The 27907-nt window shown below is 48.3% G+C and overlaps 2 protein-coding genes across 5 annotated transcripts in view; one reads left to right on the forward strand and one right to left on the reverse strand.

Annotated features, from left to right (window-relative positions):
• The window catches only part of SLA (Src like adaptor), a 64018-nt gene extending 52555 nt beyond the window's left edge, over positions 1–11463 (forward strand). For 2 of the 4 annotated variants that reach the window (XM_045561431.1, XM_045561430.1), the window contains 4 exons: positions 1727–1830; positions 4245–4376; positions 8480–8612; positions 9515–11463. In XM_045561431.1, the coding sequence (XP_045417387.1) occupies positions 1727–1830; positions 4245–4376; positions 8480–8612; positions 9515–9728 (583 nt within the window). In that variant the 3' untranslated portion in view covers positions 9729–11463. Of the gene's footprint in view, positions 1–1685; positions 1831–4244; positions 4377–8479; positions 8613–9514 lie in introns of all 4 variants that reach the window. The other 2 variants (XM_045561433.1, XM_045561432.1) reach the window with 2 other exon arrangements.
• Positions 1–27907, reverse strand: part of TG (thyroglobulin) — a 244685-nt gene that overhangs the window by 82813 nt on the left and 133965 nt on the right. The window contains exons 40-41 of the mRNA XM_045561428.1: positions 25505–25664; positions 18727–18929 (exon numbers count right to left, since the gene is read on the reverse strand). Of these exons, the coding sequence (XP_045417384.1) occupies positions 18727–18929; positions 25505–25664 (363 nt within the window). The remainder of the gene's footprint in view (positions 1–18726; positions 18930–25504; positions 25665–27907) is intronic.

Consider the following 27907-nt stretch of genomic DNA (forward strand, 5'->3'; position numbering starts at 1 on the left):
AGCTGCTTGCCATGGGTCCATTTGTTCATTCAGTAGCAAACGTGCATGGGTGCCTTCATGTTGAAGACGTGGGGCTTCAGTTGCAAGAGCTGGGAGTGGGGAGGAACCCAGAGAAGTAGCATAGTTATGAGCCAGCAGGGCAACCAGGCTGTAGATGCAATAAAATTCCTTCACATATCTAGTAGGAAGGGAAGTAGTGAAGTACAGTGGTTATGGAATTGAATGTATCAGAAAAATGCATTCTAATTTTAGCTCTATCAATTGCTACATGGTGACTTAGACAAATCACATAATCACTCAGGCCTTCAGTATCCTCATCTGTGAAAGAGATAGACTACTACCTGTCTTACGGGGTTGAGATGAGGATTAGAGTTCAAGTGCTTAATATGACGGGTGGCCCATAATTAGGACACATATAGGGCTGTCGTTACTGTTTCACTGTCTTCACCTTTATAAGCAGAACTTCATGTAAGGACTGGAATGCATAAAGATGTTTGTCACATACACTAAAATAATTAATATGTCATGCATGGTGCAGAACAAACAGAATCATTGAAATATTTGGCCAAATATGGGATAATCATGCTCTTAAACAACAAAAGTGATCTAGCAACCAGGACATAAATAGACAGAATCTGATGTTACGCCTACGTGTCTTCTCACACATGGTGCCTTGGGAGCACCCAGCGGGCCTGCTGCAACGACCTGCTTGTGCACCTCGGTGAACGTTAAAGCCTGAGAAATAGTAAAGTATTAATATTTGCCAGAGAATACACTAATTTGGACCCATGGAAGCCAGGATCTATTCACTGAAACACAGAGTCTGTTAAGAAGCGATGGGCAATTGCTTCCAAGTACACACACCAGCCAACTGCTAACAAAGTGTTTCCTTCCAAGCCGAGAGCTGGCAGAGCCTGATCTGGAAAATGAGTAGGGGCCCTTTCCCGTAGGACACAGATGCCTTTGTGTGCAGAGCAGCTTTCGAACAGCACTGAAAAATGTCCGCTCTCCCGTGCAAGGTGAAGCATCTACTGTAAAACCGGGCTATAGCAGGGCTACAGCATTACGACTGCTTTTCCTTACTGCTAAGTGGAAAGGACACAAAACACATATAAGTGTGTGGCACCATGACAGTGTGTTTAACATATATTAAAGTAGAGAAGATAAGAAGGAAATATAATGAATACAAAGTAGGGCTTGTTAAGGTGGTAAAGTCAAGTTCCACTATTCCTTACCTTCTTTCTTGTGTCCATTCATTCATGCTCACATATATACCAAGCACCATACCCTGGCCACAGAGATGAAACAACAAGACAGACCCAGTCCCTGCCCTCAGAGAGCTGTGCGGAAGGGGCATGGTGGGTGGAGTGGGAGGGAGACACACATGAAACACTGCAACATTGTACAGTGCATATATGTTACATAAAGTGGCATGGACACATTGTAGCTGGGGTAAGTAAGATCTCATGCATCCTTGTGCCATTGTCCAATGTAACACCCAGCTTATAATAGGTACTCAGGAAATTTTATCTGAAAGATTAAAAATATGAATGAATGCATGAGCAAACAGCCAATTGCCCTCCTCTTTTAATTACAGCAGCTTTACGTTAACTGGACCTGAATTTTATGTTGTCTTTTACATTAAGTAGATCCTAGCATTTGCCTTCCCGCCTTTTGTTGGGTAGGGCACACTCGGGATGCTCACGGCTGTCTTCCTACTCCCCAGCTGGCTGTTTGAAGGCCTGGGCAGAGACAAGGCGGAGGAACTGCTGCAGCTGCCAGACACGAAAGTCGGCTCGTTCATGATCAGAGAGAGTGAGACAAAGAAAGGTGACTGGCTTCCGACTCATCTTTCCATGCCCGGGTGGGACAGACAGGTTTTGTCCCTGGCTGACTCATTACATGGCTTAGTTTTCCCTCCTCCCACACACCGGCAAATGGATCCTTAGCTCCCTGAAGCCCACACACTGCCACTGAGGCCAGCATGAAAACAAAGGGACTGGCGACAGGCTGTGGGGACCCATCAGGGCACTGCCCCGGGCCTGGCCACTATCAGGCCCCACTGACTCCTGCTGGAAAATGTTCCATCAACAGAGCGGGAAACTGAAAGCCATGTGCTGGCAGCGTGCTGGGCAGGCAGGACGTGGGCTTTGCTGCAGGCCCAGCCTGGACTCTCAAGCTTTGTGACTGACTTCCCTGAGCTCAGTTTTCTCATCTGTGAAATTGAGAGAAAACCCCTCCCTTGTAAGGTTGTGGTGAGATTCAAATGTGATGATATTTGTAGTGTTCTTGCCATGCAGGAGGCCCCAATATCAGTTCCTCTGTGCCCCACAATTAGATTAGACAGCTCAGAGGATCAGGGCAAGCAGGTGCATGTTCTCACGTACTCACCATGATCTGTATTGTACTTTCCTTACATCTTGTGCACTAATTCACAAATAACAGGGGCTATCTGTCATGGTTCAGAGCAGGGGTCCCAAATTCTAGTTTCAGCCTTATTGAATTACCAAGAAGTGACCTCTTCTCCCTAAGCCTCAGCTCCCTTATCTGTAATACAGGGTTAACGACAGGAAAGCACTTAGTTCCATGTCTGAGACATTCCAAGTGCTTAAACTGACAGCAGCAAAACACTTAACAGCTGGAACTTTTTCAGGCTAAATAATAATAACTTTTAAAATATAGAACATACCTTCAAATTCTTAGCCTGCTTCTTGTACACATGCTATCAAAGAAGACAAAATATAGTATCTAGGAGTATTTTCCATGCACCTATTAAGTGCTAGAGCTACCTGCCGCTAGAGCCCTTCGCCAAAATGGGCACCAGCCTAGCTTTGGGGGAGCAGAGGCCATATATATATCAACAACAACAACAACAACAACAACAAACACAAACAAACAACCTTTCCCTCAAAAACCCAAATGTGCTGGGGAGAGCAAGATCAAAGCAGAGACCAAACATCCTGTGCATGGCCTGGGGTCCCCTGGGGCAGGACACCCAGACTCATATGGAGACTCCTAAGCCAGCCTGGTCATGGGGAAGAACAGAGCATAGGTGCCACTACTCACTTAAAATAAAGATGCTGTAGGGAGGCGCTACAGTCACTCCAGGGTGGGGTGGGCGTGGCGAGCTCCCTCCCTTGGGTATGCAAAGTTCTGATGAGTTTCCACTTGCTACCCTTGACCTGCTCACCGCACTCCCAGTTCCGGTTGACCTTACAGGAAGGCACACGCCACCAGGTTGACCCAAGGGACCTGCTGAGGACAAGGTTCACACTCCAGGGCAGCTGTTCCCAAGCCCTGTGCCTCTGGCCACACCCCTCAGAGGCTCTGAGTCTCCCTTTCTCCATCTACAAAATACTTGCAGCCAATACCTCCCAGGGCCTTTCTGAGAATTAACAGAGATGCTGCTCGGAAATAGCTTAGCCCCCTGCCCAGCACAGACAGCAAGCACTAGCTAAATGCCAGCTCCCTTTCCCCTCTCACCACCTTTTCAGCATTTATCCCTCCTAGGACCCCCAAAGACAGAACAGGGAGGACCCTCAAATGTGACCTAAGTACAGTTCTCTCACTTGCTGTTTGGGGAAATACAAGCACATGCCCTAGCTGCTCCTCTCACCAACCCAGATGGGTCATGACTCTAATGATGCAGATGGAGAAATACACCTTTCATGTGTTTCTTAAGGATACCCAGAAAAATGTCTCCACTGCTCCAAATTTCTGAGAAAACCAAGTGTAAGTCAGAGGGTGTGGAGCCAGGAAGGGGGGCATAACTCTAAGGCCCCCCAAAGGTGCGGTATAGCTGCTCTGGGGGCTGGGGATGAAGAAGGAGAACAGTTCAGAGTCCTCGGGAAGGAGTCAAGAACAACCACAAGTCCTGGATCTACAGGTTACGACCAAACTGTAATCACTCACTTTGGCCTCAGGAGTCACAAAAGAATGTGGAAGCGCCCATATATTTACCCCTAAAAGCGAAGAGGACTAGGCCCGTGCACCTGAAGACCCATAATGACGATGTGATCAGTACATCTGGGTTGCTGAAATAACACACGCCTGCGCTTGCTAAACAGGGAGCTATGTCTCAGCAGAGAGGGTCCTAGCGGTGGGAGGGCCACGTCCCAGCATTGTCGCCGTGTCCCAATGGTGACCAGATCTCTCTGCTGCTGTGGTGGAGGGCTGGCTACCTCACGGCCACCGCTGGTGGTGGGGACACGTGGAACACTGCTGACCTGTCCCCACCTCCACAGGGTTTTACTCGCTGTCGGTGAGGCACAGGCAGGTGAAGCATTACCGCATCTTCCGCCTGCCGAACAACTGGTACTACATCTCCCCGCGGCTCACCTTCCAGTGCCTGGAGGACCTGGTCAATCACTATTCTGGTAAGAAACACTCGGGGGCAACTGTGGTTGAGGAAGCCCCCTTAGCTAAGTGCCCGGTGGCGCCATCTGTCTGGGAAGTGGCGCAAGTCACCAGTAAACGCCAGCGCTCTGCTCTCACTTTCCACCCACGCTGCCCCCTTGATACACTCTCTTCTCCCTAATCCCAGCTGTAAACTCAGGCTGAAACAGACTGCTGTGAATGCCGCCTTAGTAAGCAAAAGGCAGCTCATCTCAAATCCGCCCTCTACCTGGAGATAAGACAAACCGGGGTGCTCCTGTGGTCACAACCACAAACAGGGGGCACCTCCTTGAGTGAGGCCATACATTTTTGAGCCTCTGGGGCTTTGTCCTGAAATGCCACTCGTTTCTCCCTTTCGGCTTGTCAAAATCCTCTTGACCCTTCACAGCCAACATCAACCCAACTCTGATGGAGCCATAGGAGTAAAAGCAGTTGCCCTGAGCCTGCCAGGTATTTCTGTCCCCGGCATTCTAATCCTTCTGCCACATGGCCTAGTCGATTTTGTACTAGTCTGTGTTTCCCGATAAGCTCCTAAAGCCTAGGGATTGTATTTCATTCGTTTGTGTGTCCTTCCTGGACCCAGGAGAGAGGTCCAAACACTCTTAGGCTGACCAAGATAGTGTGCATCCTCCGAGGTGGCGGAAGCATGGCATGGTTTAAGGTGGAGCCAGGAGAGAGAAGGTTGAGTTAGACTGTGAAAGGCCTGAATGCCAGGTCAGGGGCTGGCATTTCCCTATGGAAAAGGGAGGAATTGTAAAAGGTTGGCGAATTTCTGCGTTTGTGTCCCAGATCCACTCACTGTTGGCCGGGCAACCTCAGGCTGGTTATTTGCACCTTGGGCCTCACTTTCTTCATCTGCGTCATGCAGATACTAACAGTCCCTACCTCTCTGGGACATCGTGAGGATTCAGGGAGTTAGCGCACAGACAGCAGGGAGAAAAGTGCCTGGCACAAACCGCGAGCTCCTACTAAATATCAGCCCCGGTTACTCAGGCAGAACACGGCCCTCTTCCCTGCTTCCTGTGCCGTGTTGGAGGCAGGTAAAGGAGAAGCTGCTTTTGCTCTGTTAACATCTTCCCCCTTCCGGGTTCTGGATGCTTGACCTCGTGCCCTGGGCAACTTGGCTAGCATTCTGTAGGATAAGGGGCCTTGAACTGAAGAAGCAAAGGTCATTTCAAAAAGAAAGGGGTCCCCATGGCCTGCAGTGATCACAGCTGGCCCACGAGAAAGCAGCAGGGCATGAAGGAGACCCAAGCTCGGATCTGCACGGTGTGAGACTGGGCCCGTCCTCCACCTCTCGGAGCCTGGGTTCCCCATTCACGGGAGGTGGGTAAGAACGGCCCCCTAGCAGGGGATCGAATGAGTAATCGCTCCTGTGACGTGCTTAGCACAGATTGTCACAGAGCAGATGCAAAATAAATAACAAACATTACTTCTGCAATACCAGAAAACTTAGCAGCTAGCTGAAAATGAAAGAGGAAGGGAGTCCTGGAAACAGCCAACTTAGACTGCTAATGAGTAAATGTTGGTTGTGGTATTTGGCTTTTAATAACAATCATCTGAGGGGTGTGGAGACCATACGTTTTGCATAGACAAAAGCAAACACGAAGAGGGTGTTGCCCCAGCAGATCTCTTAAGGACCAGGAGGCCACGAGGCTACCAGGCCAGGAACACCCAAGTCCACCTGGTGCCAGCCGCGTGACCACGGGGAGGCTCTCACACTAGTGCAGAGCACGTGCCTTTCGGAAACATGTTCCTGGCCACTGCAGCACCCAATGGGCTGCAGTCATCAGTTCATCTCTGTGAAACACTGAAGAGGTTCTGAAAACCTAAAATGCTTTCTGTGCCCCTTCAAAATCCCAAAGCGGAAAGAGCACAGCGCCTTTCACCTCCTCCTAGCTTCTTCCTAAAGGCACAGAATCGGGAATTGTGCGCCGGGGCTCTGAACAAACATCTGTGTTTTAAGGTTGCTTATTGTTATTATCCTGGTGCCTTTGGGCAAACTACCTAACACCTCAGAGCCTCAGTTTTATCATTGATAAAATGAAGATTAAAATGCAACTATCTTCTCGTTGTTAGGACCAAAAAAAAATTATGCTTGTGACAAGTTTGGCACCTAAAGTACTCCATGTATGGTGGTTAATTAGAGAACAGGGTTAGGGGGCACAAATGAGTTCCAGACTATGGCTAGGAAAACAGAGCGATGGGGAATTGAACCCTTGAATGTAGAGTTGTTGGAGTGTAAGGGCGTGGGAGGAATGAGCATTTGGCCAGCCGTGTAGGCGAGGGTGAATTAGATCAGTGTACCCAGACACCGGAGACAGTCGTAGGATGTTTTTCTTCCCCATTTAAGAGGCAATGAGTTGCTTTTGGAATGAGTCAATAAAATTGGCTTTGGTCACATTTCTGTAGCTCTGAGCAAGTAACTTAGCCCTAGGATTCTCAGTTTCCTCATACCTAAAACGGGTATGAAAACACTGACCACACAAAGTGGATGTGGAGCCTCAACGAGACAAAGTGGGTGAGGCTGGCTGAGCGGCGGGCCCAAGGCACATGCATACAAATGTTCATTCTTTTGCTCTTCATCAAAATGTATTTTTCACTCCAAGTATTATGTTCTTTCTCTGTAAGGAAGAACATTCACAAAGTGTCTTTGCCTGAGCTGTGGACTTCAGCTGGTTTCTCTAGTCTTTGCATCTGACTCCATCTTCCTGGCCTCATAACTTGGGAGGTCATTTCAATTTCCAACCCGTGACAGGTCATTATTTTAGATTCACATCCAATTAAGCTTCCCCCTCAACTCATGGTCCCACCTCCCATTTCTGCAAGGGCACATGTGAGTTCACAGTGAAAGTCAGACTGAACACCACGAAACGAGGCACTGCTGATTGTCCCCGTGTGAGAGGCTAGGGGTGCTTCTTCAGCTACAATTTCCTTTTGTCCTTGGGCAAGGTCACCCTTGCCAAAAGAGAGCTCCATAACCAGACGGGAGGTGGGGCCGGCCAGAGGTGTGGTGTGCTTCCTAGACCCTGGCCACGCAGCAGCTCTGGGGCGGGAATGGCTCAGTCCTGTTGGACCCCAGCAGCCCCTGGCATCCCTGGCCACTCTGTCTCCCCCAGCACAGGAGAAGCACGGGGGTCTTCAGCCTGAATAAGGAAGGCTGCATAGGATTTCCTCAGTCTCTAAGATGCCCAGGGACAGCAGAATCACAACTTTGTCCCCATGGCGTGGGCTGGGGAGGGCTTCAAGAGGTAGAGGCACCACTTAATGTGCCTGGGAAGGTGAGGGCACCTGGGAGCTCAGAGATTTCGTACTTGCCAGGGGAAAATAAGAATCTGCCTTGCTTAATTTTAATTCTCTTTGGGTGCAGGTATCTAGAATAGAAGAGAAATGTTCCTTCATTCTTTCTTTGTGCACTTTCTCTCTCTTGCCCCTTTATCTTTGTTTTTCTCCTCCCTCCCTTCCTGTGCCTTTTACACTTTTTGTGCTTTCTTCACTTCCTCCCTTCCCTCCCTCCCTTCCTCTCTCTACTTGTCTCTCATCTTGCCTTTTCCTACTTCTCTCTTCCCCCTCCCTCCCTTTCTTCCTTCCATTTCTTTTATCTTCCTTCCCTACTGCAAATGCATTTAGCGCCCGTGCTGCACTGAGTGCTATTCTGTCTATCTGGAGGAGCTGGCCTTGTACACAGCCCCGTTCCTGAACACAGGAGCTCACCCCGTGATGTTAACGGGCTTGTGCCTCAGTGGGAAGCCTTTGAAGGCTGTGTCCTCCTGTGGGCATCACTTGTTACCTCTTATTTTGCAACTGAGGGAAGCAAGGCTCAGAGAGGTTCAAGGTAACTCACTATCAGGGCAAAGCTGAAATTCAAACCCAAGTTTGGTTGATTCTAGATTCTAAGCCTCTCTCCCTTCCTGTGCCTTGCTAACTGCAGAGCATATTGGGGCACATTAACATTTTCTCAGCATTTCAGATCTTGGGCTCAGTTTCCCCATGGCGACAACCAGGGAGCTATTCCTTAGGCCTGCCCTCCACGCCAGCTGAACGTCCCCAGAGTCCCTGATCCACTGTCTGCTTCCCTCCTCAGAGGTGGCTGATGGCCTATGCTGTGTGCTCACCACGCCCTGCCTGACACAAAGCACAGCTGCCCCAGCAGTGAGGGCTTCCAGCTCACCTGTCACCTTGCGCCAGAAGCCTGTGGACTGGAAGAGGGTGTCCAGGTGTGTGTGTGTGTGTGTGTGTGTGTGTGTGTCTGTGTGTCCTCCGTGGACATGTAAGCACAGAACAGTGTGTGAGCCTGGCACATGGAAACCATAGTGAGTGTCAGCCGGCCCTGCTGAAATGTGGGGGTGGGCACTCCAAGCAGGTGCAGCCCCCAGGAATCCCACTAACCCTGGGAGGCAGACCCAGCCTCAGGCCTCATGAGGCACATGGCAACTCCCTGCCAAGCCCTCAGCCCCCTGGTTCTGGAAACATCTGCTGAGTCCCTATTCAATGTGACCAGTACATTTTCTAGCAGAAATATACCACCTTGATTTTCCAATAGCCAGGATTCTAGAAAGTAACTCACATCTTGCATAAATTTAATATTATTTAAAACCTACTCACAGAGATTAAACACACCAGCAAGATTTTAGGGTGACTTTCATTTTTCTAAAGGAAAAACATCTCCCACTGATTTGTTCTGTTTATTCCATTGCCAGCTATTGAATTTTTAAGGGTTATCTGTAGTCTGGGATTGGTGGGTTATCTTAATAATTAAACATTAATCCAGGCATACTATTGTCAAATTCAAAGAAAATCAGAGATCAAAATTACCTGGGAGATGAATAAAATTGCTCTTCCTTGTAAGCAACATAAAGAAATTTTCACTAAAATTTACAGTTGGAAGTTTTAGCCATCCAAGAAAACAGTGGTTCAGAGAGGTTAAGTGATTTGTCCAAGATCACACAGCCCACAGATGTACGAACCAGAATGAGAACAGCAAGTTAGAGAAATATTAACCAGGCTCTTTGTTTTTTTGTTTTTGCTTCCTTTCCTCATTCTCTTTCCTTCCATCTCCTCCTTTCTCCATGTCCCTCTCTTTTTCCCTTCCTCTGTCCCCCTTTCTTCGGACTCACAGACTGCAGGAGGACCCTGAGGGAGCGGAGAACCCACTGGGGGTGGATGAGTCCCTCTTCAGCTATGGCCTTCGGGAAAGCATCGCCTCCTACCTGTCTCTGACCAGCGATGACAGCGCCTCCTTTGACCGAAAGAAGAAAAGTGTCTCCCTGATGTACAGCGGGAGCAAGCGGAAGAGCTCGTTCTTCTCATCCCCACCTTACTTTGAAGACTAGCCAGAGAAAACACTCCATCGTTCACACCCAAAAGGAACAGAGGTTCCAACAATCACCTGGGATCCTGCAAAAAGAAAGGTCCCCTGATCCCCGGGGAAACCTCATGTCTTTCAGAAGCCAAGAGAAGCCATGTAGCGACTCAAACTCGCATCTTCTCTGTCCACATCATGACCAAAGGAGCCCCACCCTGGGGTCTGACCAGTCCTGGGACATCACTTAATGTTGAATCATGATGTCACTGGGCAACACTTAGAAGAGCCCAGCATGTGTGTGTGTGCACATTGTGTGTGTGGGAAGGACAAAGCCACTCTCACAAGAAAGTGCACCAGGACCATTCTCCAAAAAACTGTCTGGTTGCACTCGGAGGTCATTGGAGAGAACCTCTGTACAGCGAGCCTGAGAGGAAGATGAACCAAAAGTTGCTGCCTGGCAGAAGGTCTAGATTTGCAGATGCATCCCCTAAATGGAACTTTGTTAGCCAACCATAGGGACCCTTGGTTGCATCCTCTCTTTTTAAGGGAACTCCGTGACACTAAATGTTAGTCCAAAGGACTTCTTAGTCCTGAATCAGGAGAAGCCTTTGGCAAGCACCTGCAAGCCAGTGCACAGACGCCAGATGGCCCCCCTGCTGTGAGGAGGGCAAGGCCAGTGAGAGCCAGCCTGGGACTGCACCAGCTCTCCCGCTGTCCCCAGCCATGGCTTTGCAGGGCAGAAAGAGCTTCTCTGGGTTGCTGGGATTCTTGCCTGTATTAACACATCAACTATTAATTCATAAGTGCCTGAGGAGGCATTTTGTGCAGTCCTGTGTAAGATGTCAGGCCAAAAAAAGAAAAGAAAAGATGCATAAACCCACCCTCAAAAGAGGTGCTCACAATGTAGACAGAGAAAAAAGTGTATTAGAAAATAGTATGTGAAAGGAGAAATCAACTCCTGGCTTAGGAGGAGATTAGGGGCAGATGAGGGTAACATTTTAGCTGATCCCCGGAGAGTATGCCAGCTGGCTGGATTGGATAGGTAGGAATGGTTGGGGGGGAGGAGAAACTGTTAAGTTCTAAAGAATTAATTTATCCAGTATTTTATTCTAAGAAGGCTCTGGCATCCACATGAATAAAAACGCTGAACTCCACGAAAGATAGGGAGTCCAAGTGGATTACTTCTGTCATACAGAGTTTTAAGAGATGAAGGAGAAAACAGAGTATACCCGAGAAGAAGCAGGGATCTCCAGGCTGCCCATCTGGCTCCTGCCAGGAAGAGAGGGGGCGACAGATGAATCCGTGACTACTCTTCCCTGTTTGAAAGGGATTCTGGAGCAGGCAGGGTGCGTGCTTGCTGCCTGTGAAGTCTGTCTGCTTGCCACCGGCGTTCCGTCCGTCTGAGCTCACTGTGCCGGTGGTATGCCTATGTGCATTGACGTGATTTTCTGAACCTTCGGTTTCCAGTGTGTTTACACAAGGAGGCATTTGTGGTTTTCTCAAGAATCCCAAAGGCTGTTTCGGAGGGCCTAGCTGACGTCTGGGATGTGAATGTAACACTGTGGACGTTGACTTCCACCATCCGGCAGGGCGACCTCCTGAGCTCCAGATGTCTGTACAGCGTCTCATGTATTGTTTTCTGTTGTGACGAATGTGACTGGAATGTCTGGGGAACACTTGGAGGGATTTCTTAATTGGAAAGCATTACACATTGCTAAATCATGTATTTATTCCTTATTAAAATAAACCTAATAAATATTTAACCCTTGGGATGTGGGCAGAGCCTCTGGGTTGAGATAGGTGGGTGATTCATTCAGAAGCTCTATGGGTTGCAAATTTTCAAGTAAATATGCAACTGGAAAGAAAGAGGGGAGCAAAGGACATCAAGAGAACCCCACTACTGGTTGCTCAGCATCTTCTAGAAGTGCAGCCTTAAGAAAACCAGATTGTATGACTTTTGAGGGTATCTTGTCAAACTTGAAGGTAGGCATAGGGGATTGAGAGATTGAGGGAGAGAACAAATTCTTGTTATGAAAATTGTGTCCAGCCTAGATTCTTCTGCACACTGCTTATGACACCTGACCTAGGTTTGTTTGTTTTTTGTTGGTTTGTGGGTTTTTTTTTTGTTTTTTGTTTTTTTTTTTTTTTGAGACAGGTTCTTGCTCTGTCATCCAGGCTGAAGTACAATGGTGTAATCAGCTCACTACAATCTCAGATTTCTGGGCTCCAGGGATCCTCCTGCCTATGCCTCCTGAGTAGCTGAGACTATAGGTGCACACCACCATGCCAGGCGAACTTTCCTATTTTTTGCAGAGATGGATTTTGTAGAGGTCCTTTCTTATGTTGCTCAGGCTGGTCTCAAACCTCTGGCCTCAAGCGATCCTCCTGCCTTGGCCTCCCAAAGTGCTGGAATTACAGGTATGAGCCACCGCCTGGCCCATACCTAAGCTATGTATTCTTACAAGAATTTCTTTCTACAAGTAATTTTTGGAAAGCTATTAAATAGACAGAGCTCAGGGGCTGGGGCTGGAGCAGTGAAAAACAGATGAGGTCTCTGATACCATGAAATCAGGGTCCCTGATGTCATAATAAACCAGACACTTTGTGACGATGGTGAGTGAAGTACAGAAAATGGCAAGCTCTGAAGCAGCAGCCTGCCAGGCTGGCGTCCTTTAGATCTGTGCTTAGGAAAGGCTTCCAAGTGCAGGCAACATTTGAGCTGAGGCCCAAAAGGTGAGCAGCAGACAGCCCCACAAAGATCTAAGCAGCGAATGAAGGCAGTAGGAATAGCGGGGCCATTCCTGTGTGCAGGAATAAGATTGCCTGCTGAAGGAACTAAAGGAAGGGCAGGTGGCTGGGCTGAGTGAGCTAGGGGAGGAGGCAGGTAGGTCCTGCAGGGCCCTGGAGGGGGGAGTGGGAGGGGCTCATGGTCTTTCTAGGAGAAATGGGGGCCCAATGGGAGGGTCCCAGTAGGGGAGTGATACCATCTCATTGATATGTTTCAAAGATCACTCTGGAGGGTGAATTTTTAACATTCCAGCCTTGTGTTGTCTACTTGACACATACTTAAAAGGAAAGGAGAAGAGAGGTTGAAAATAAAGGGGTGGAAAAGTTTTCATGCAAAAATGAACAAAAGGAAAATCTGTGCTGCATCTTGAGACAAAATGGAATTTAAGGTGAAAATAAATTACATAAGAGCAAAGACATTACAAAAGGAACAATACATTAAGAAGATACAATGATTGCAACCTCTTAATGGAATGATATGGTTTCAAAATATATTAAGTAACTATTATAGGAACAAATAGATAAATCAATAATTTTATTTGGAGATTTTAATACAAAAGTCTCAGAAACTGATAGACTAAGCAAAGATAAGTATATAAATAGATAGGTAGATAAATTTCGATAACACTATATAATTTTTCTGACAACCAATGGAGACTCCATTAGGTCACCGAGAAAGTCCTAATAAATTTCAGAGTCAGCATCTTCCAGCTCACACTCTATGATAATAATGCAATACAATTGGAAATCTAATAGCAAAAGGATGGATACAAATTCTAGGGATCCATTTAATAAAATCTAAAAAAAAAATCCTTGGGTTAAGAATAATGCAAGAAAAAAATAAATGACATATTGCTACTTTTCAAAATTTCTGGAGCATAGCTAATAAAATAGTAAGAGGAGAATTTATTGCCTGAAATACATTGATCAGCAAACAAAGAATGAAAGCAATGACGTCAGTTTTCAGCTGAAGAAGCTGAAAGAACAACAAAAGAAGAAAAGAGAGGATAATAAGAGCAGACATTAGTGAAATAGCATTTTTAAAATATAATCATAGAGAAGATTTTAAAAAGAAAAACAATTGTGTAAACAGTAAGATTAATGTGATAGACGAAAAACATGAATAAGCATGATCAAGAAAGACAAAGAAGGAGAACAAAAGCAAATCAAATGCAGCTCCACTTGTCACTGTGCCGGCAAGAGAGAGTGTGTCCTTCCCAGCCAAGCCCTAAGACAGTAAGAGGTAGCGCTCCACCCTCTCCATACCCTCCCTGCTTTCTGGAACCCCTGGCAGCCCAGACTCAACCCTGAAGATAAGGACAAGTCCCCAAGGGATGGCAGAGAAACACTTAGAAGAAACTAGGGCCCAGTAGTCAAGAGACACCTGGCCTGCTCACCTTGGGAAATGATATGAGAAAGACAAAGGGAAAAAAATGAACTTATCTATTCTCTAAGCTGCTTTAGTGATGGGTTTCCTTGTTATAGCAGCAGCTGAGTATTTTGCTCCAACAGGTACAGAAATAAATCTGCTATTCTTTGCAAATGATGAGGTAACTTCATGGAAAACCCAATGAAACCATTAGACATGATGAAAGAGCTTAGCAAATTGTTGAATCAACTCATTTCCCTATGCCAGTATGTATGAACTAGAAAATATGGGGAGGGCATTCACACTAGGAGATATGTTTCAAAAACAATAAAAAACAGGACAGGCATGGTGGCTCATGCCTGTAATCCCAGCACTTTGGGAGGCCAAGGCAGGAAGATTGCTTGAGGCCAGGAGTTCAAGACCAGCCTGGGCAACATAAGCAAGACCCCATCACTACAAAAAATAAAGATAAAAAATTAGCTGGGCGTGGTGGTATGTACCTGTAGTCCCAGCTATTGGGGAAGCTGAGGCAGTTGGATCACTTGAGCCCAGGAGTTTGAGACTGCAGTGAGCCATGATCATGCCACTGAACTCCAGCCTGGGCCATAGAGTGAGATCCTGTCTCTACAAACAATGAAAAACTGTACTCTGGGCCCAAACCACCATAGAATTGGAATAACAGAAAAGTTGTAAGCATGCAAAATAAGACAAAATTTCTAAAAATTGCTAAACATAAGCCTTTTTACTAAGGTGAGATTCTTTCTGCTTTGAGAGGTGAGGAAAGGCTTGGAGGCTCCTTTCAGCTGAGCCAAAGGATGCGAGGAACTTTTCAGGTGGATACTAAATATGCTGACCACAGAAGAGAGATGGAAGGGCCTAGAAGAAGGCATGGCATTTCCTAGGAAGGGAGGAAGGGAGACAGCTGGTGAGCCTGGAGTGTTGGATTCACACAGGGTTCATGCAGGAGTAGAGCAAGAAAGGAGATGGGAAAGTTTAGCTTGAGGCCAACTCATGAGGCTAGGAATCCCCCTGAGGAACACAGAATTGGGGCAATGTCATAGGACAGCAAGGAAAATGTTTTCTGGGTCCCAAGAATCATACCACAGAGGACCTGACCTCCTCTGGCTTCTCTTAAAACTGTGGCCGGGTGCAGAGCCACAGAATGCATGTTTGCAAGAAGCCTCCCTTCCTTGTCTGACCTGGCCCCAGGACAGGTGAAATGTCCTGGGACTTGCATTTGTTTGGAGTTCCCTTCCCTTTGCAAGGGAAGGAGGGACTTGGATGTCTTGAGTTCGTATGGTGTACAGGACACTTTGCAACCTTCATGTCATGACAGCATCTTGAGACCTTGAGAGATAGAATTAATCATACTGATTTGATTTTATAGGTGAAGAATGAAAGATGAAAGGTTGCCTCCAAGACCAAGATCTTAATGCAGGCCTATCTGATTCTAGCCTTGGGCTCTTTCTCTTACACCTTGAGACCCTAACCGAGTCCCAAGTTCCTGGAACAGCAGCCTCATAAAGGGTGGGAAAACACAGGAGTTGGCATGACGTTCTAGACCCTAATGCAGCACCCCTTTGCTGTGTGTTCTTTGGCAGGTCACTGAACTTCTCTGAGCATCACATTTCTTATCTCTAGATTAAAAATAAAATAAAGACCCCATGCCAATCAATGTGAGGAATCTATGAGATGAGATATTGAAAGTGCTCTGTGGTCTCCAATGTGCTAAGCAATAATAGGTTATTAATTATCATCACCAGAATTTCCCTTAGCCAATGTTTCAACAGTTCTGGACCCAAGATTTGCAGAGAGACTTAAGATTTTATCCAAGAATAAACTTCCAACTCACATTCATTCCCCCAAACATCTGTTGGTAAAGAACACATTTAAGAACTGCTAATATATTGAAGTATTTTAGTTCTCTTGATTCCAAATAATTTCACATGCATCCCAAAGACTGCTGGGAGCAGTTGTAAAATCTGCTTCCAAATGACTAAAACAGACGGGAGGGTTTATTTTTAAATACGCTGCCATTTGTTAAAACAGATTAGTTTTTGAAATTCCCCAAACACCTAAACCTTCAAAAAGAAAAATCTGTCTTCTAGGCCTATTAGAAGGTACTTGAAGCATCTTCTGGGTCCTAGTGAGTGTCTTATTTCTGAGAAAGCCCTGGAGAAATCCCTCTAGGATCAACCCAAAGCAGGATAATCTATTTTCTTTTTTTTTTTTTTTTTTTTTTTTTTTTTTGAGACAGAGTCTCGCTCTGTTGCCCGGGCTAGAGTGAGTGCCGTGGCATCAGCCTGGCTCACAGCAACCTCAGACTCCTGGGCTTAAGCGATCCTACTGCCTCAGCCTCCCGAGTAGCTGGGACTACAGGCATGAGCCACCATGCCCGGCTAATTTTTTGTATATATATTTTTAGTTGGCCAGATAATTTCTTTCTATTTTTAGTAGAGACGGGGTCTCACTCTTGCTCAGGCTGGTCTCGAACTCCTGACCTCGAGCGATCCACCCGCCTCGGCCTCCCAGAGCTAGGATTACAGGCGTGAGCCACCGCGCCCGGCCAGGATAATCTATTTTCAACACCAGGAATTGAAAGATATTTGTGCTCAAATCTCCTGCCACTGAGATGGACCAACTTCAGAGAGACAGAGTGAAGAAAATTGGAATCAGAGGGCAAGAAACATGAGGAAGAGGTGGGAGGGAGGGAACTGAAGCCAGCTGTGAGTCCCGGGTCCCCAAGAACAACATCTGAACACTCCCCCAGCCATCTGCTCATTGCCGCCATGTTAATTATGGAGCATCCACTCACTGCAGGCCATGCTGTGTGGGTGCCCGGGGCCCTGTGGAGAGCCAGGCAAATACACTGCTCTGCTGGAGCTCACAGCCTTGTAAGGGGGCAGCCTTGGCCCTAAGAGCGATTACTTACTGATGGAAATAGTAGAAAATGCTGTGAAGAAGTACAAGCAGCACAAGCCATAGACAGGAGGCCCTGTTCTAGGCTGAAAAGCCAGGAAGGCTTTCTTAAAGGACAAGAAGGGCAGACAAAGAGGGGGCTGGGAGAAAAGTGCTCCACACAAAGGACACTACCTGCAGGAGGCAGAACAGAGCATGGACTCCAAGGAACTATAAGGGCTCCTGTGGCTGACGGAGAGAGATGAAGTGACAGGTGTCACTGCTTTCTGTTGGGAATGGTGACAACGCCATCTAGCATCATTTTTTCCTAAAGCCCTATGCAGTGGTACTTCTTCTGTCTTGTGATCAAGGGTTTGGATCCCAGAAAGGCTGGGCAAGGCTGGGGTGCAGTTATATGGTCTTAGAATTGCTAGCAGGTTAATGACGAGGGCTCCAGTCCATGGTGCAGGTCTCAGTGGTTCTCCATGGGGGACCTCATAGTCTCCTAATTGCTTTCTCTCTCTCCAGTGTTGCCCCTCTTAACTCCATCCTCAATCCCTTCCTAATAGAAGTCTTCCTGAAGGGCTGCTCTAAGCAAGTTTCCCACCTGCTTAAAAACATTTTGACAGCAAAGCAGTGTTCGTAGCAGCACTGCTCACACTAGGAAAGGGAAGAACCCAATGTCTGTCAACAGATGACTGGATAAATAAAACATGGTCTATCTGCACAATGGAATACTATTCAGCCTTAAAAAGGAAAGAAATCCTGATACATGGCACAACATGGATGAATCTTGGAGATTTTATTCTAAGTGAAATAAGCCAGACACAAAAGGACAAATCTTGTATGATTCTGCTAGTGTGGGGTAACTGGAACAGGCAAATTCCTAAGACAGAAAGTAGAATAGAGGTCACCAAGGGCCGAGGAGATAGGGAGTGGGGAGTTAGTGTTTCATGAATACAGAGTTTCTGTTCTGGTGGTGGGTAGTGGTGATGGTCACACAACATTGGGAATGTACTTAATGCTATTGAACTGGACATTTTAAAATAGTTACAATCATAAAATGAAACAAACAAACAAACCAACAGACAAACCCCTTTGAAGGCTCCTCATGGACTCAGGATAAAACTCAAGCTGTTCAGGGTGGTCTGGCCCCTGTCTGCCTCCACGCTGCTGCCCACCAGGGCCCTGTCCTCCAAGCTCTCCCTGCTGCCAGGACTCTGCCTGTAGTTAAACGCCTACACAACCTTCAGCACTTAGCTCAGACAGTCCCTCTCCAGGGATGTGTCCCTCCATACTCGCTCTGTCCCCTGTGCTTGGTTGGGGTCTTCCCTTTGGGCCACCTAAAGATCCTCTTTTAAATATCTGCTTTAAGTCTTGGTCTCCCACCCTCAGTAACTACAAGCTTCCTAAGAACTGGGACATGTATTATTTATCATGGCATTTCCAGCACCTAGCACAGCACACCTGGCACTAATTGGATGCACAAAAACATTACAAACTGATTAATAGCAGAACAACAGACATCAGGGCTTATGCTGTGGCCAACCAGGTTATTCCTTCCATCATCATCATCATCAACATCATTATATCACCCTAATTATTGTCATCATCAACATCATTGTATCATCATCATCATCACCATAATCACTTCAGACCATCCAGTAGAATCATGAGTACTGACTTCTCTTCTTAACTACCATTCATTGACAAGGGAGGTAATGGGTGGTTCACACCACTGAACACTAATGAGGTACTCCCGGGAAACGAAACACTTCACCACCTAGAATTTGGCACGAGTGGAAAGTATTCAGGGAGCCCTGCATCCTACAATCACATGCACATGGAAGGATAAGCAGGATCCATACTCAGGACAAAGGACGAGGAAAACCCAAGCAACTGAAGCCATCTGGGGAGAACCACCTCCCCACCAGCATCTGCAGTAAGACTGGAGAGAGAGCTGGAGACTCACCATCAGCACAGCCCTCCGGAAGAGTCTGGCGTTGGTGGCCCTGGTTGTGAGAAGGTGGATGCTGGCCACGTCAGCCCCGCCACGATCTGCTGCCAGGCACACACGTCGAGGGTTCCCGCCGAACGCTCCAATGTGGTTCTGCACCCAGGTCAGAGCCGCCACCTGGTCCAGCAGCCCCCAGTTGCCACTCACCTCTCCCAACCCTTCAGAAAAGAGAACAGCCATTACCCCTTGTGATTTTGCAACCTCGGATTTAACACGCATGGTGCTATCTATGGCAGGCATGTGGCTCCTCCAGGGGACCTGGGCTCTTGTCCTATAGGTCAGGACTAAGGGTTCCAAATATAGTGAGGGACAATGGAAAGAACATGGGCTTCAAAATCAGACACACTTAGGCTTGAATTCTAGCATTAGCCTTTGCCAGCTAGGAGACCTTAGACATATCCCTTTACCTCCCTGGGCCGTGGCTTCCACATCATTAGATGGGGGCAGTTGCTCAGATTAGAAGCAATGCCCCACAGCTTGGACCCCATGGCATGTGGCCGTCCTGGACAGTGGCCAGGCCAGGCTGGGGCTCTGGATCCCATTCCTCCCCCTGCCTCATCTTCTGTGCCTTTAATATCATGCAACTGAACTGATTTCTTTCCTTTTTCATGGAAGTCAATAAATATTCATTGAAAACCCAGCACTATTTTTTTTTTAATGAAATGATTCAGACACAAAGAAGTGTAGAAAAAACATGCTCTTCTCCTTAGCTTTCCGGGACACTCCATGCCCACACCCTTCTGATTGTCCTGTGAATTCAGTGGATGTTCCTTGGCAAGCTATTTCGCTAACTTGTCCTCCTTTAAAAACCTTGAATCACTAAACCACATTCTCATCTGGACTGAGGTTCCCACCCTTCTTTTCTGACTTTGCTCTAAGAAACAGATTTCACAGCTTCCATGACACCTACATGCTGATGACTGTCAAGTGAACGTCCATCAGCAGCTCAGACCACGCCCAGAGCTCCAGCCCCTCACATTTCCCCACAAGGCGCCAGAGTTGTGATTAACAGGATTCAGTATCCAACGAGAAACTACTGACAAGACCCCATATTCTCAAATAGGAAAAACAGAGGGAAAAATAGAAAAAATCTTGCATCCTGATTCTGCAGTCTAGCATTCACAAAGCTGAAGAGAACACCAGCCCAGGCGCATAACAATACAAATTATTCTTCCAGCTGGGGAGACATTCAGAATATCTTCAAATGTGTTTCATGTTCTGGGGATTGGTGAAGCCATTGGTAGGACATGGTCCCCGCTGTGAACTTTTCTGGATTGCACGTATGTTCCATTTGTTAGGATGAATGTGTTTGTTTGTCAGGGAGCCCAGGAAAGCAGGGTGCCAACCAAGTAGGACCAAATCCTGCAAATCTGAGAGGTGATGTCCGTGGCCTGCATTTCCAGTGACGATGGGGAAGGGGGGGCGTTCCTGACTCTCACTTCCCATGTATCACCTTAGCTTCCCACTGCATGAGCAGGGCCAGTACTGACCTCTGGGGTCACACTCTCAGGAGGTCAGAGGTGAGGGTGTGCCCCAGGGCCCCTCATCAAACCAGTGCAAGTTGGGCTCCAGCTGGGGCCAGCACCGTGCTAGGTGCTGCCCCGTGGGCACACAGCCTCAGACACTCACTCAGAAGGCAGTTAACAAGCAATTATAGTCTGAGAAGTCTAGTTCAACCCTTTACTGGTGAAGAAATTAAAACTTAAGGATGAGAGAGTTTGTTTAGATGCAAAAAGTAAATTTGAGATCAAGTTGGGACTCAAATCCTAATTCACAACCAACACTCAATCCAATTCAACAAACATTTGTTGAAAAATCAATGATGCACATTAAAAAATGTAAGTGCTCTATTTCTGGAACTATCTCTGCCCAAAGAGCCTTTGTAACTCCCTCATTCCTACTGTATCAAGTTTGAACATCTTCCTGGCTGTTCAGACCCACTAAGATGTGCCGTCAGCCTGTCTGAGCAGTCTGGGTCCCCACTGCTGCCCAGAGGCTGCCCGCCATGCCCAGGCCCACACTGCTGCAGTCTGTGTGGCTCAGCCCCAGTTCTCATGCTCAGGGCCCGCTCAGGTCCCACCTCGCTCAGTCTTGCCACAAGCACACACTGCACTGCAGATTAACGTGCATGAAGGCTTGGCCCTGGCAGGCAGGACAGGAGAGGGCTGCTCTGGGCTGCCCAGGGGCCACAGCTTGGTGGGGAGATGATGTGAATGGAAGCTCTGGACTTGTGATAACACTTATCCCATCCACCCTGTCCACCCTGATCTATCCTGCCACCTCCAGGTTCCTACCCCTTGGATCAGGACCAGCCAGCACACATTCAACAGCTCCATTGGCAGAAGCCCCTTAGTGCAGTTCTGGGCTCATGGTAGGTCCTCAACCAGGTCTTGCCAATGCACATGGATGAGAGGCAGCATGGCATAGCGGCTATGGAGCCAAACCAGCTGGCTGCAGTCCCGGCTCCACCGCTGACTAGCCATGTGGGGCCCTGGACAAGTTATTTATGTTTGTGTGCTTTGGTTTTCCCTATCTGTAAAATGGGGATGATAATAGCACCTACCTCTTTAGGTTGTTGTGATGAATAAATTAGCTAATATTTGCAAAAGGGCACAGATCAGAGCCTGGCATAAAGTGCTATAGAAGATTAACTTTTTATTAAAATAGAACAGGTTCAGGTCCTAACATTATCTCACTGATGCTCTTAGCAGGGCCTGTCCTGTCTTCAGCAGCAGGAATAGCCCCTGTGACGGGTGCCCACTGGGGCCGCACTCCATGCCTGCCTTTCTGCTTAGGAAGGACAGCAGACTCTATCTACAAGCCTCTGAGTGTCCCAGGGACGATGAGGTCATGCACTGAGTGGTCACCCTTGGCAGCCAGGCCTTCTGTCTGGCTCCTGGCCAAAGCACACTTCCTCCACCCCCACGCCCTGTGGAGGGCCCGTGAGCAAGCACCTTGCCCACCCTCGTCTGGCTTGCCCCCCAGCTCCCCTCATTGCATTGCTTTGCCAGACAGAGGACGATCACTGAGTGCCAGATGCCCCTGGGGTCTATCCTGCCTGCGAGACCCAGGCTTAGGGAAATGGCTCCCCCGGCACACCAGGGACGCCTCACTGTTTATTCCAACAGCTCATTTCAACAGGAGCAGAGGCTCCCTCTAAATACTGGGCTGGGCTTGCCTTTCCTCACCAGAGAGTGGGTTTGTCTAGTCGGCCTCAGGGCGGCACGAGCTTCTGTTTTATCTTTCTCCCGTCTCTTTTGAAAATAGCCTCTGGAGCACAGGGCTCTAGGGGACTGTCTTCTCACTGGGACACAGCAGCAGATGCTGCAGCACATTATGAGATGAGATGACACACACAGCAGCTACTCTGCCTGACACAGTAAATGACAAGGCAGCTGAAACTGCCATTAAGAGGCAGTTTTGTGCCCAAGTCTGGCCAGATACTGGGCTGAGAAATGGCGAAACACAGCCCTGCCCTGAAAGAGCCCCTGTCTGGGGGAAGAAAGAAGGATTGACATGTGTGAGCTCTGCTAGGTACCAGGCAGGGTCCTGGTGCTTGTCTTTCACCTGCCCCAGCTCATGGAAGCTGCTCCACATGTGGAGGCATCTTCCACTGATGCATGGGCAGCCTGCGATGGGAGGTAGAAGGGAGGAACTGCCCAGAGCCCCACGGGGCGACAGCAGCTCTCAGCTCCCGTCCTGCTCAGATGTGAAGCTGCACTACCTCCAGGACCCCAGGCCAAGGCTGGCACTCAGCACGACCAGCTCTTTCCGTACCTATGTTCTGAACTGCAGTTTGCAACTGTTTAAAATGGAAAAAGGAAGCGATGAATAGGAGGAGCATGAGGAAGCTGTAAGTTAATAAAACTCTGCTGTAGGGTACCGCGACAGTGGGCGCAGGACGTCATGCATTCAGCAAGACCCAGAGAATGCACAACCTAGAACACCAGCCCTAATGTAAACTGTGGACGTCAGTGAATAATAAAATATCCCTCCTGGTTCATCAAGTATAACAAATGTACCTACCCAGGACATGGTGTTAACAACAGCAGGGGAAACCAAGGGCAGGGGAGAGGGAGTGTTTGGGAACTCTCTGTACTTTCAGCTCAATTTTTCTGTAAACTTAAACTAGCTTTAAACAGCAAAATCTACTGATCATTTTTTTTAAATGGAAAAAGGGATGGATGATGTATCTGTGCCGCAGGTTTACTGGGGGGATTAATGGAGGCCAGGGGCCTGCTCCTTTCTTCTCGGGGAGGTGGGCACCTGCTTCCAGTGCTGCTCTGCAGAGCCTGGTCACCAAGTGTGCAGGAGATGGGCAGGAACCGGCTCTTCTGCAGCTAGGAGGCCTGTGTCCCTATCATGGCTCTGCTGTCCTCTGCCCAGTGTCCTGTCTCTGTGACTCAGTTTCCTGACCAGTTGATGAGGACACTAACATCTTTGCTCCCCTCTCAGGGTGAACTGCAGGGAAGTGCAATGCAAAAGACCCAAAAGCTCTTTGGGAATGCAGGACGTGCTACAAGGCTCCTAAACAAAGCAAAGAAAATGGCCTGTGGCTAAATAAAGACCGATCCTGCTTTGTACAGCTGAGGAACAAGGCATCAAAGGGCATTTCTAGACACCTGAGGGAGCAAGCTGCAACACATATTTCTTGCTACTGTTCAACCATAGGAGTTTAGCACCCAGGCTGCCACGTGTGACCGTGGGTGATAAAGTCCCACTGAGCTTCGCTGTGTCATCTGTGAAATGGCCACACTGCCGGCCTTGCAGCTCTGTGAGAGCCAAGCGGGGCATCCAGGAGAAGGATCTGGTAAGGAGAGGCGTTCCGTCAGTGCAGTCTTCCTTCTCTCTTGCTGATAGTTTTCCTTTGAGCAAAATGAATAGGCAGCATTGGTGCCAATCAGGAATGAGTGGAGCTGAGTGTTCTGGAAGCTTCCGTCACCTCCCCACAGGCTGCCCCTGCCAGCAGCCAAAATGAGTTTGCCTCTCCAGAAACACATGAATTCACAACGAGATTACACTCCGTGAAATCAGAATCCTCCACCCCCTCAGCGACAGACGACATATGGAAAGTCGCTCTCTTCTGTCTAGAAATGCTCTAAGCCAAAAAGTCAGTCATGCCTGGGAAAGCTCCAGGGGCCTCCAGCAGGACCCCTCCTGAATGTCACCACCTCTGCAGAGACAGGGGCTCCTGACTTAACAAATCATGGTCAGTGTTATGTTCAAAAAGAGCAAAGAAAATCCAGGCAAAGAGTTTTCTCTCTTTAAAAAAGAAAATAAACTCACATGTGAATAATTATCTATACTCTCCAAAAAGCTTCCACAAAACCCCAGTCAGCATATTGGTGTCTCAACACCACATACATGTGAAAGAGGGTGGGAATAATTTCCCTGTTTTACTGGTGAGAAAACTGGGATTTGGAAAGGTCCAATGAGGGACCCAGAGTCTCCAAGACATAGAACAGAGGCCAGGAAGGGGGAAGCTGTATCCACTCTTGGATTCCCAGCTGACCTCGCTATCTCTAAAGGAAAATCTGGAATGTGTTCATCATCCCCGACTCCCACACTGGCATCTGGTTGCACATTGCCCTAACTTCTTGCCTGTTTCCTAAGCCTGATATCTTCTTGTTTGTGGTCCAGGCCTAGAACCTTCACTGTGGCACCAAGGCCTCATGCCATGTGGTCACTCAGCTCCTCGGGAAACCTGCTCCCCTCCAGACATCCTAGTCTGTTGTAGATCACTCCCACCTTCCCGCGCCTACTTAGGATGTAAAACATTCCAGGTCTTCAACGAGACCTTTTTTAAATAGAGATGAAGTTCAGTCCCCATCCTTGAGGGCATGTACAACACACTGCAGTCCCTAAAGCCCTTCCCAGGTATTCCCCCACCTGAACACACAGTAACTACAGAAGCTGGGTAAAATTATTCCCCATTTTCTGGAGGAGAAAACTGATACTCAGAGAAAGAAAGGGTTTTGTCTGAGGTCCCACAGCCAACAAGTGGCAGAGCTGGCCCTTGGCTCTTCAGATTCCAAGGCCAGTGCGTCCACTCTCTGCCACTGAGGCCTGACACCTCCGCTACCCCTGGTGGTGTCTGGAGATGGAGGAGAAGACATGGGTGGAGGATGCTGGGGTTGGTCCAGGGCTCAGTTCTGTCCTGGTGGTCGGTGGGGAGGATAGAGGCACAGCCGGGGTGATAAACAGGGCTGTGCCTGGGTATGGGACAGGACAATATTCACAAGTGAGGCCAGAATTAAAGGAGGTGGAAATCACTATTTATATGGCCCTCACTCCAAGGCAGATGGCTTCCCCGTGGGCAGGAGGGCAAAAACCCACTCTTAGAGCAAGTTCAGCCCTGGTGAATCCTGGCTCTGCTATTTCCTAACTATATAACCTTGAGCCAGTTTCTACCTTCCTTGGGCCTCAATTTCCTCTTCAACACACACACATACACACACATGCATGTACACGTGCACGCACACACACACACACACACACACACACACACGCTAACACCCATAGCTGTACTTGGAACAGCTTCATATACTCAGTAAGTTCTCAATAAGTGGCAGCTATTGTTCTCATCTACAGGTGTCGGCATTGATGGAAGGTCTCAGAATATGCTGGAATCTCCACTGTGTGCCTAGCTGTGCTGGAGGAGGGGCAGGGTCAGTGAGGGGTTGGGGCTTTAGGAAGAAGGGGCTGAGCCTTGGCTCAGGGGTCAGTAACTCACCGGAACTCAGGAAGCCGAAGGCACCCACTCGGTAGCCAGCAGTGACCACGATGAGGTCACCAACAGCAGCGAGGACAGAGCCGTCGACAGCTGGCCATCCTGCGCTCCCTTCCCCCTCCATGGTGTTGTGGAAGAACACCAGCACTGAGGCGTTGGGGGCCTGCAGGGTGGGAGAAACATGGCTAGAGGAACTGATGCCTGTTTCACCTGCAAGAGCTTGGTGAGGCCGTTCCCACGCTAGGAGCCAGATTCTGGGTCTATGCCGGCTCCCCCTGTTGACTCTGCCCTGTGGGCACACTTAGCCCTGTGCAATGAGCTGAGCTGTATCCCCCCCATACATACGTTGAAGTCCTAGCCCCCAGGACTGCAGAATGTGACTGTATTTGGAGATAAGGCCTAATGAGGTAATGAGGGTAAAGTAAGGTCATAAGTGTGGACCCTAGTCCAATAGGACTGGTGTCCTTATAAGTCGGGGAGACCAAGGCACAGCAGGTGCAGAGGAAAGACCATGTGAAGACACAGGGAGGAGAAGATGGCCATCTACAAGTTAAGGAGAGAGGCCTCGGAGTGAACCAGCCCTGCTGACACCTTAACCTTGAACTCCTATCTCTAGAATTGTGAGAAAATAAATTCCTACGTTTAAGCCACCCAGCCTGTGGTACTTTGCTACGGCAGCCTGGGCAAACCATCAAGCCCCATTTTATAGATAAAGACACTGAGGCTCACAGAAGGTGGAGATGCTGAGCCCACATTGCAGAGGAAGAAAGTGGCAGGGATGGCAGCTCACTGCAGACCTGGGGCCAAACCTCCGAAGTGCAGTTGCTCTCACTGCCAGTAGCCTGGGGACCAGGAAGAAAGAGGTGGGCTTGTCACACTTGCCATGGGATTGGACCCCTCTACACTGACTAGGTCCGCATCCTCAGAAACTCATGTTTCCTAAAACTTGTGATCTGAAAGATCAAAATAGATGCCCCTTTATCCACTAAGACAGACCACGGACCCTAATGTTAAGGAAGCAAAAGTTACTTACGGGTTGAGGGGTCAAGGCTCAGCTGACATGGCAGCTTTCTAAATTCCTATGGCTACAAGGAAAACCACATTCTTTCTAGACCCTCTAACAGTAGGAGCTATGAGGAAAATGATCAGCCCCCTTCCATCTCTGGTTTACAGCCCAGACCACTACAGCCCTGATTAGACAAAGAACCGGCCTGCAGACCCTGAGCCAGTTTCGCCCAAATTATAGAGGCTGTGCACAAACTGTTTGTGTGTCCTATAGCTCATCTTTCCATGTAAAGAGCCCAAATCTACCCCATTTTAGTGCTTAATCCCCATCCCGAACTGAACACAGGATGTATGTTATATACATGTTTACCCATTGTGCATGAGCTTGAGTCCCCTCATAAATATGTATAGCTTTCCCCCCAAACCTGCTGAATATGTATGACTCTATTATGTACTATGGACCCTATGAGGTATAACAAACCCCACCTGCTCTTTCCCTCTTCAAGGAGAAAGCACCTTCAGTACACACCAGAGACTAGCTCTTTCCAGTTTACAAACTGGTACTGCAAATGATGCTCTCCTTTCTACTATGTAGCCGCCCTGGTGGTCTTTGGAGGACAAGCTCGCCATTTCCTCTTTCTGTCATGGGGAGCTCTGACCCTTGCCCCTAAACAGGAGACCCAAACACTCAGCACCAGGATTGTGGCAACTACTCAGGCAAGATATAAGCCTTCAAACAGGCATAACTGGATTTAAGGTCACAGTCCAAAACCTCACCCCTCTTCTGCCTCAGACAAGAGTCCATAAGGAAAGTTCCAGAGAAATGCTTCTGGAAGGGTCTTTCCAAGGAAAGCACCCCATTTCCACACTGGCAGACTCATTTGAATTGGGCTCCTCCCTCCACAGCCCATAGGCCTCCAGGGCTGTGGCCTTCATCCCAACCCCCATGTAGCTGCATGGCTCAACACCCTCCTTCCTCCATGCCCCTGTGCTAGTGTCACCTCAGGATCCCCTGCTGACACCTCCTGTCACTTGGTATCTCCTTGCCCTGCTTATTTTTCTTCACAGTGCTTATTAATCCTGTAATTAGTCAATATTTATTTGCCTATCTATTTATTCCTGCCCCTCTCCCTAACATATAAGCCTCACGAGGGCTCTGGTTCACAGCTGTGCCCCTCCCAGAACAGTGCCACGCCTGTCACAGGCCCTTAGAATGACTGACGTGCGCCATCCACCCCCTTGGTGCAGTGGGTGAGGACGTGGGCAGGAGCAGATGGGGCCACGTATGAAGCGGGAGACCCCTCCGCTCACTCCCTGCCATCCAGCCTCCACGAAACTCAGAGCCAGCTGCAGGCAGCACTGAAGGGGCACAGGCTCCGTGGGCCACTGGGGAGGTGATCG

Source organism: Lemur catta, chromosome 9, assembly GCF_020740605.2.
Source record: "Lemur catta isolate mLemCat1 chromosome 9, mLemCat1.pri, whole genome shotgun sequence".
Classification (NCBI taxonomy): Eukaryota; Metazoa; Chordata; class Mammalia; order Primates; family Lemuridae; genus Lemur; species Lemur catta.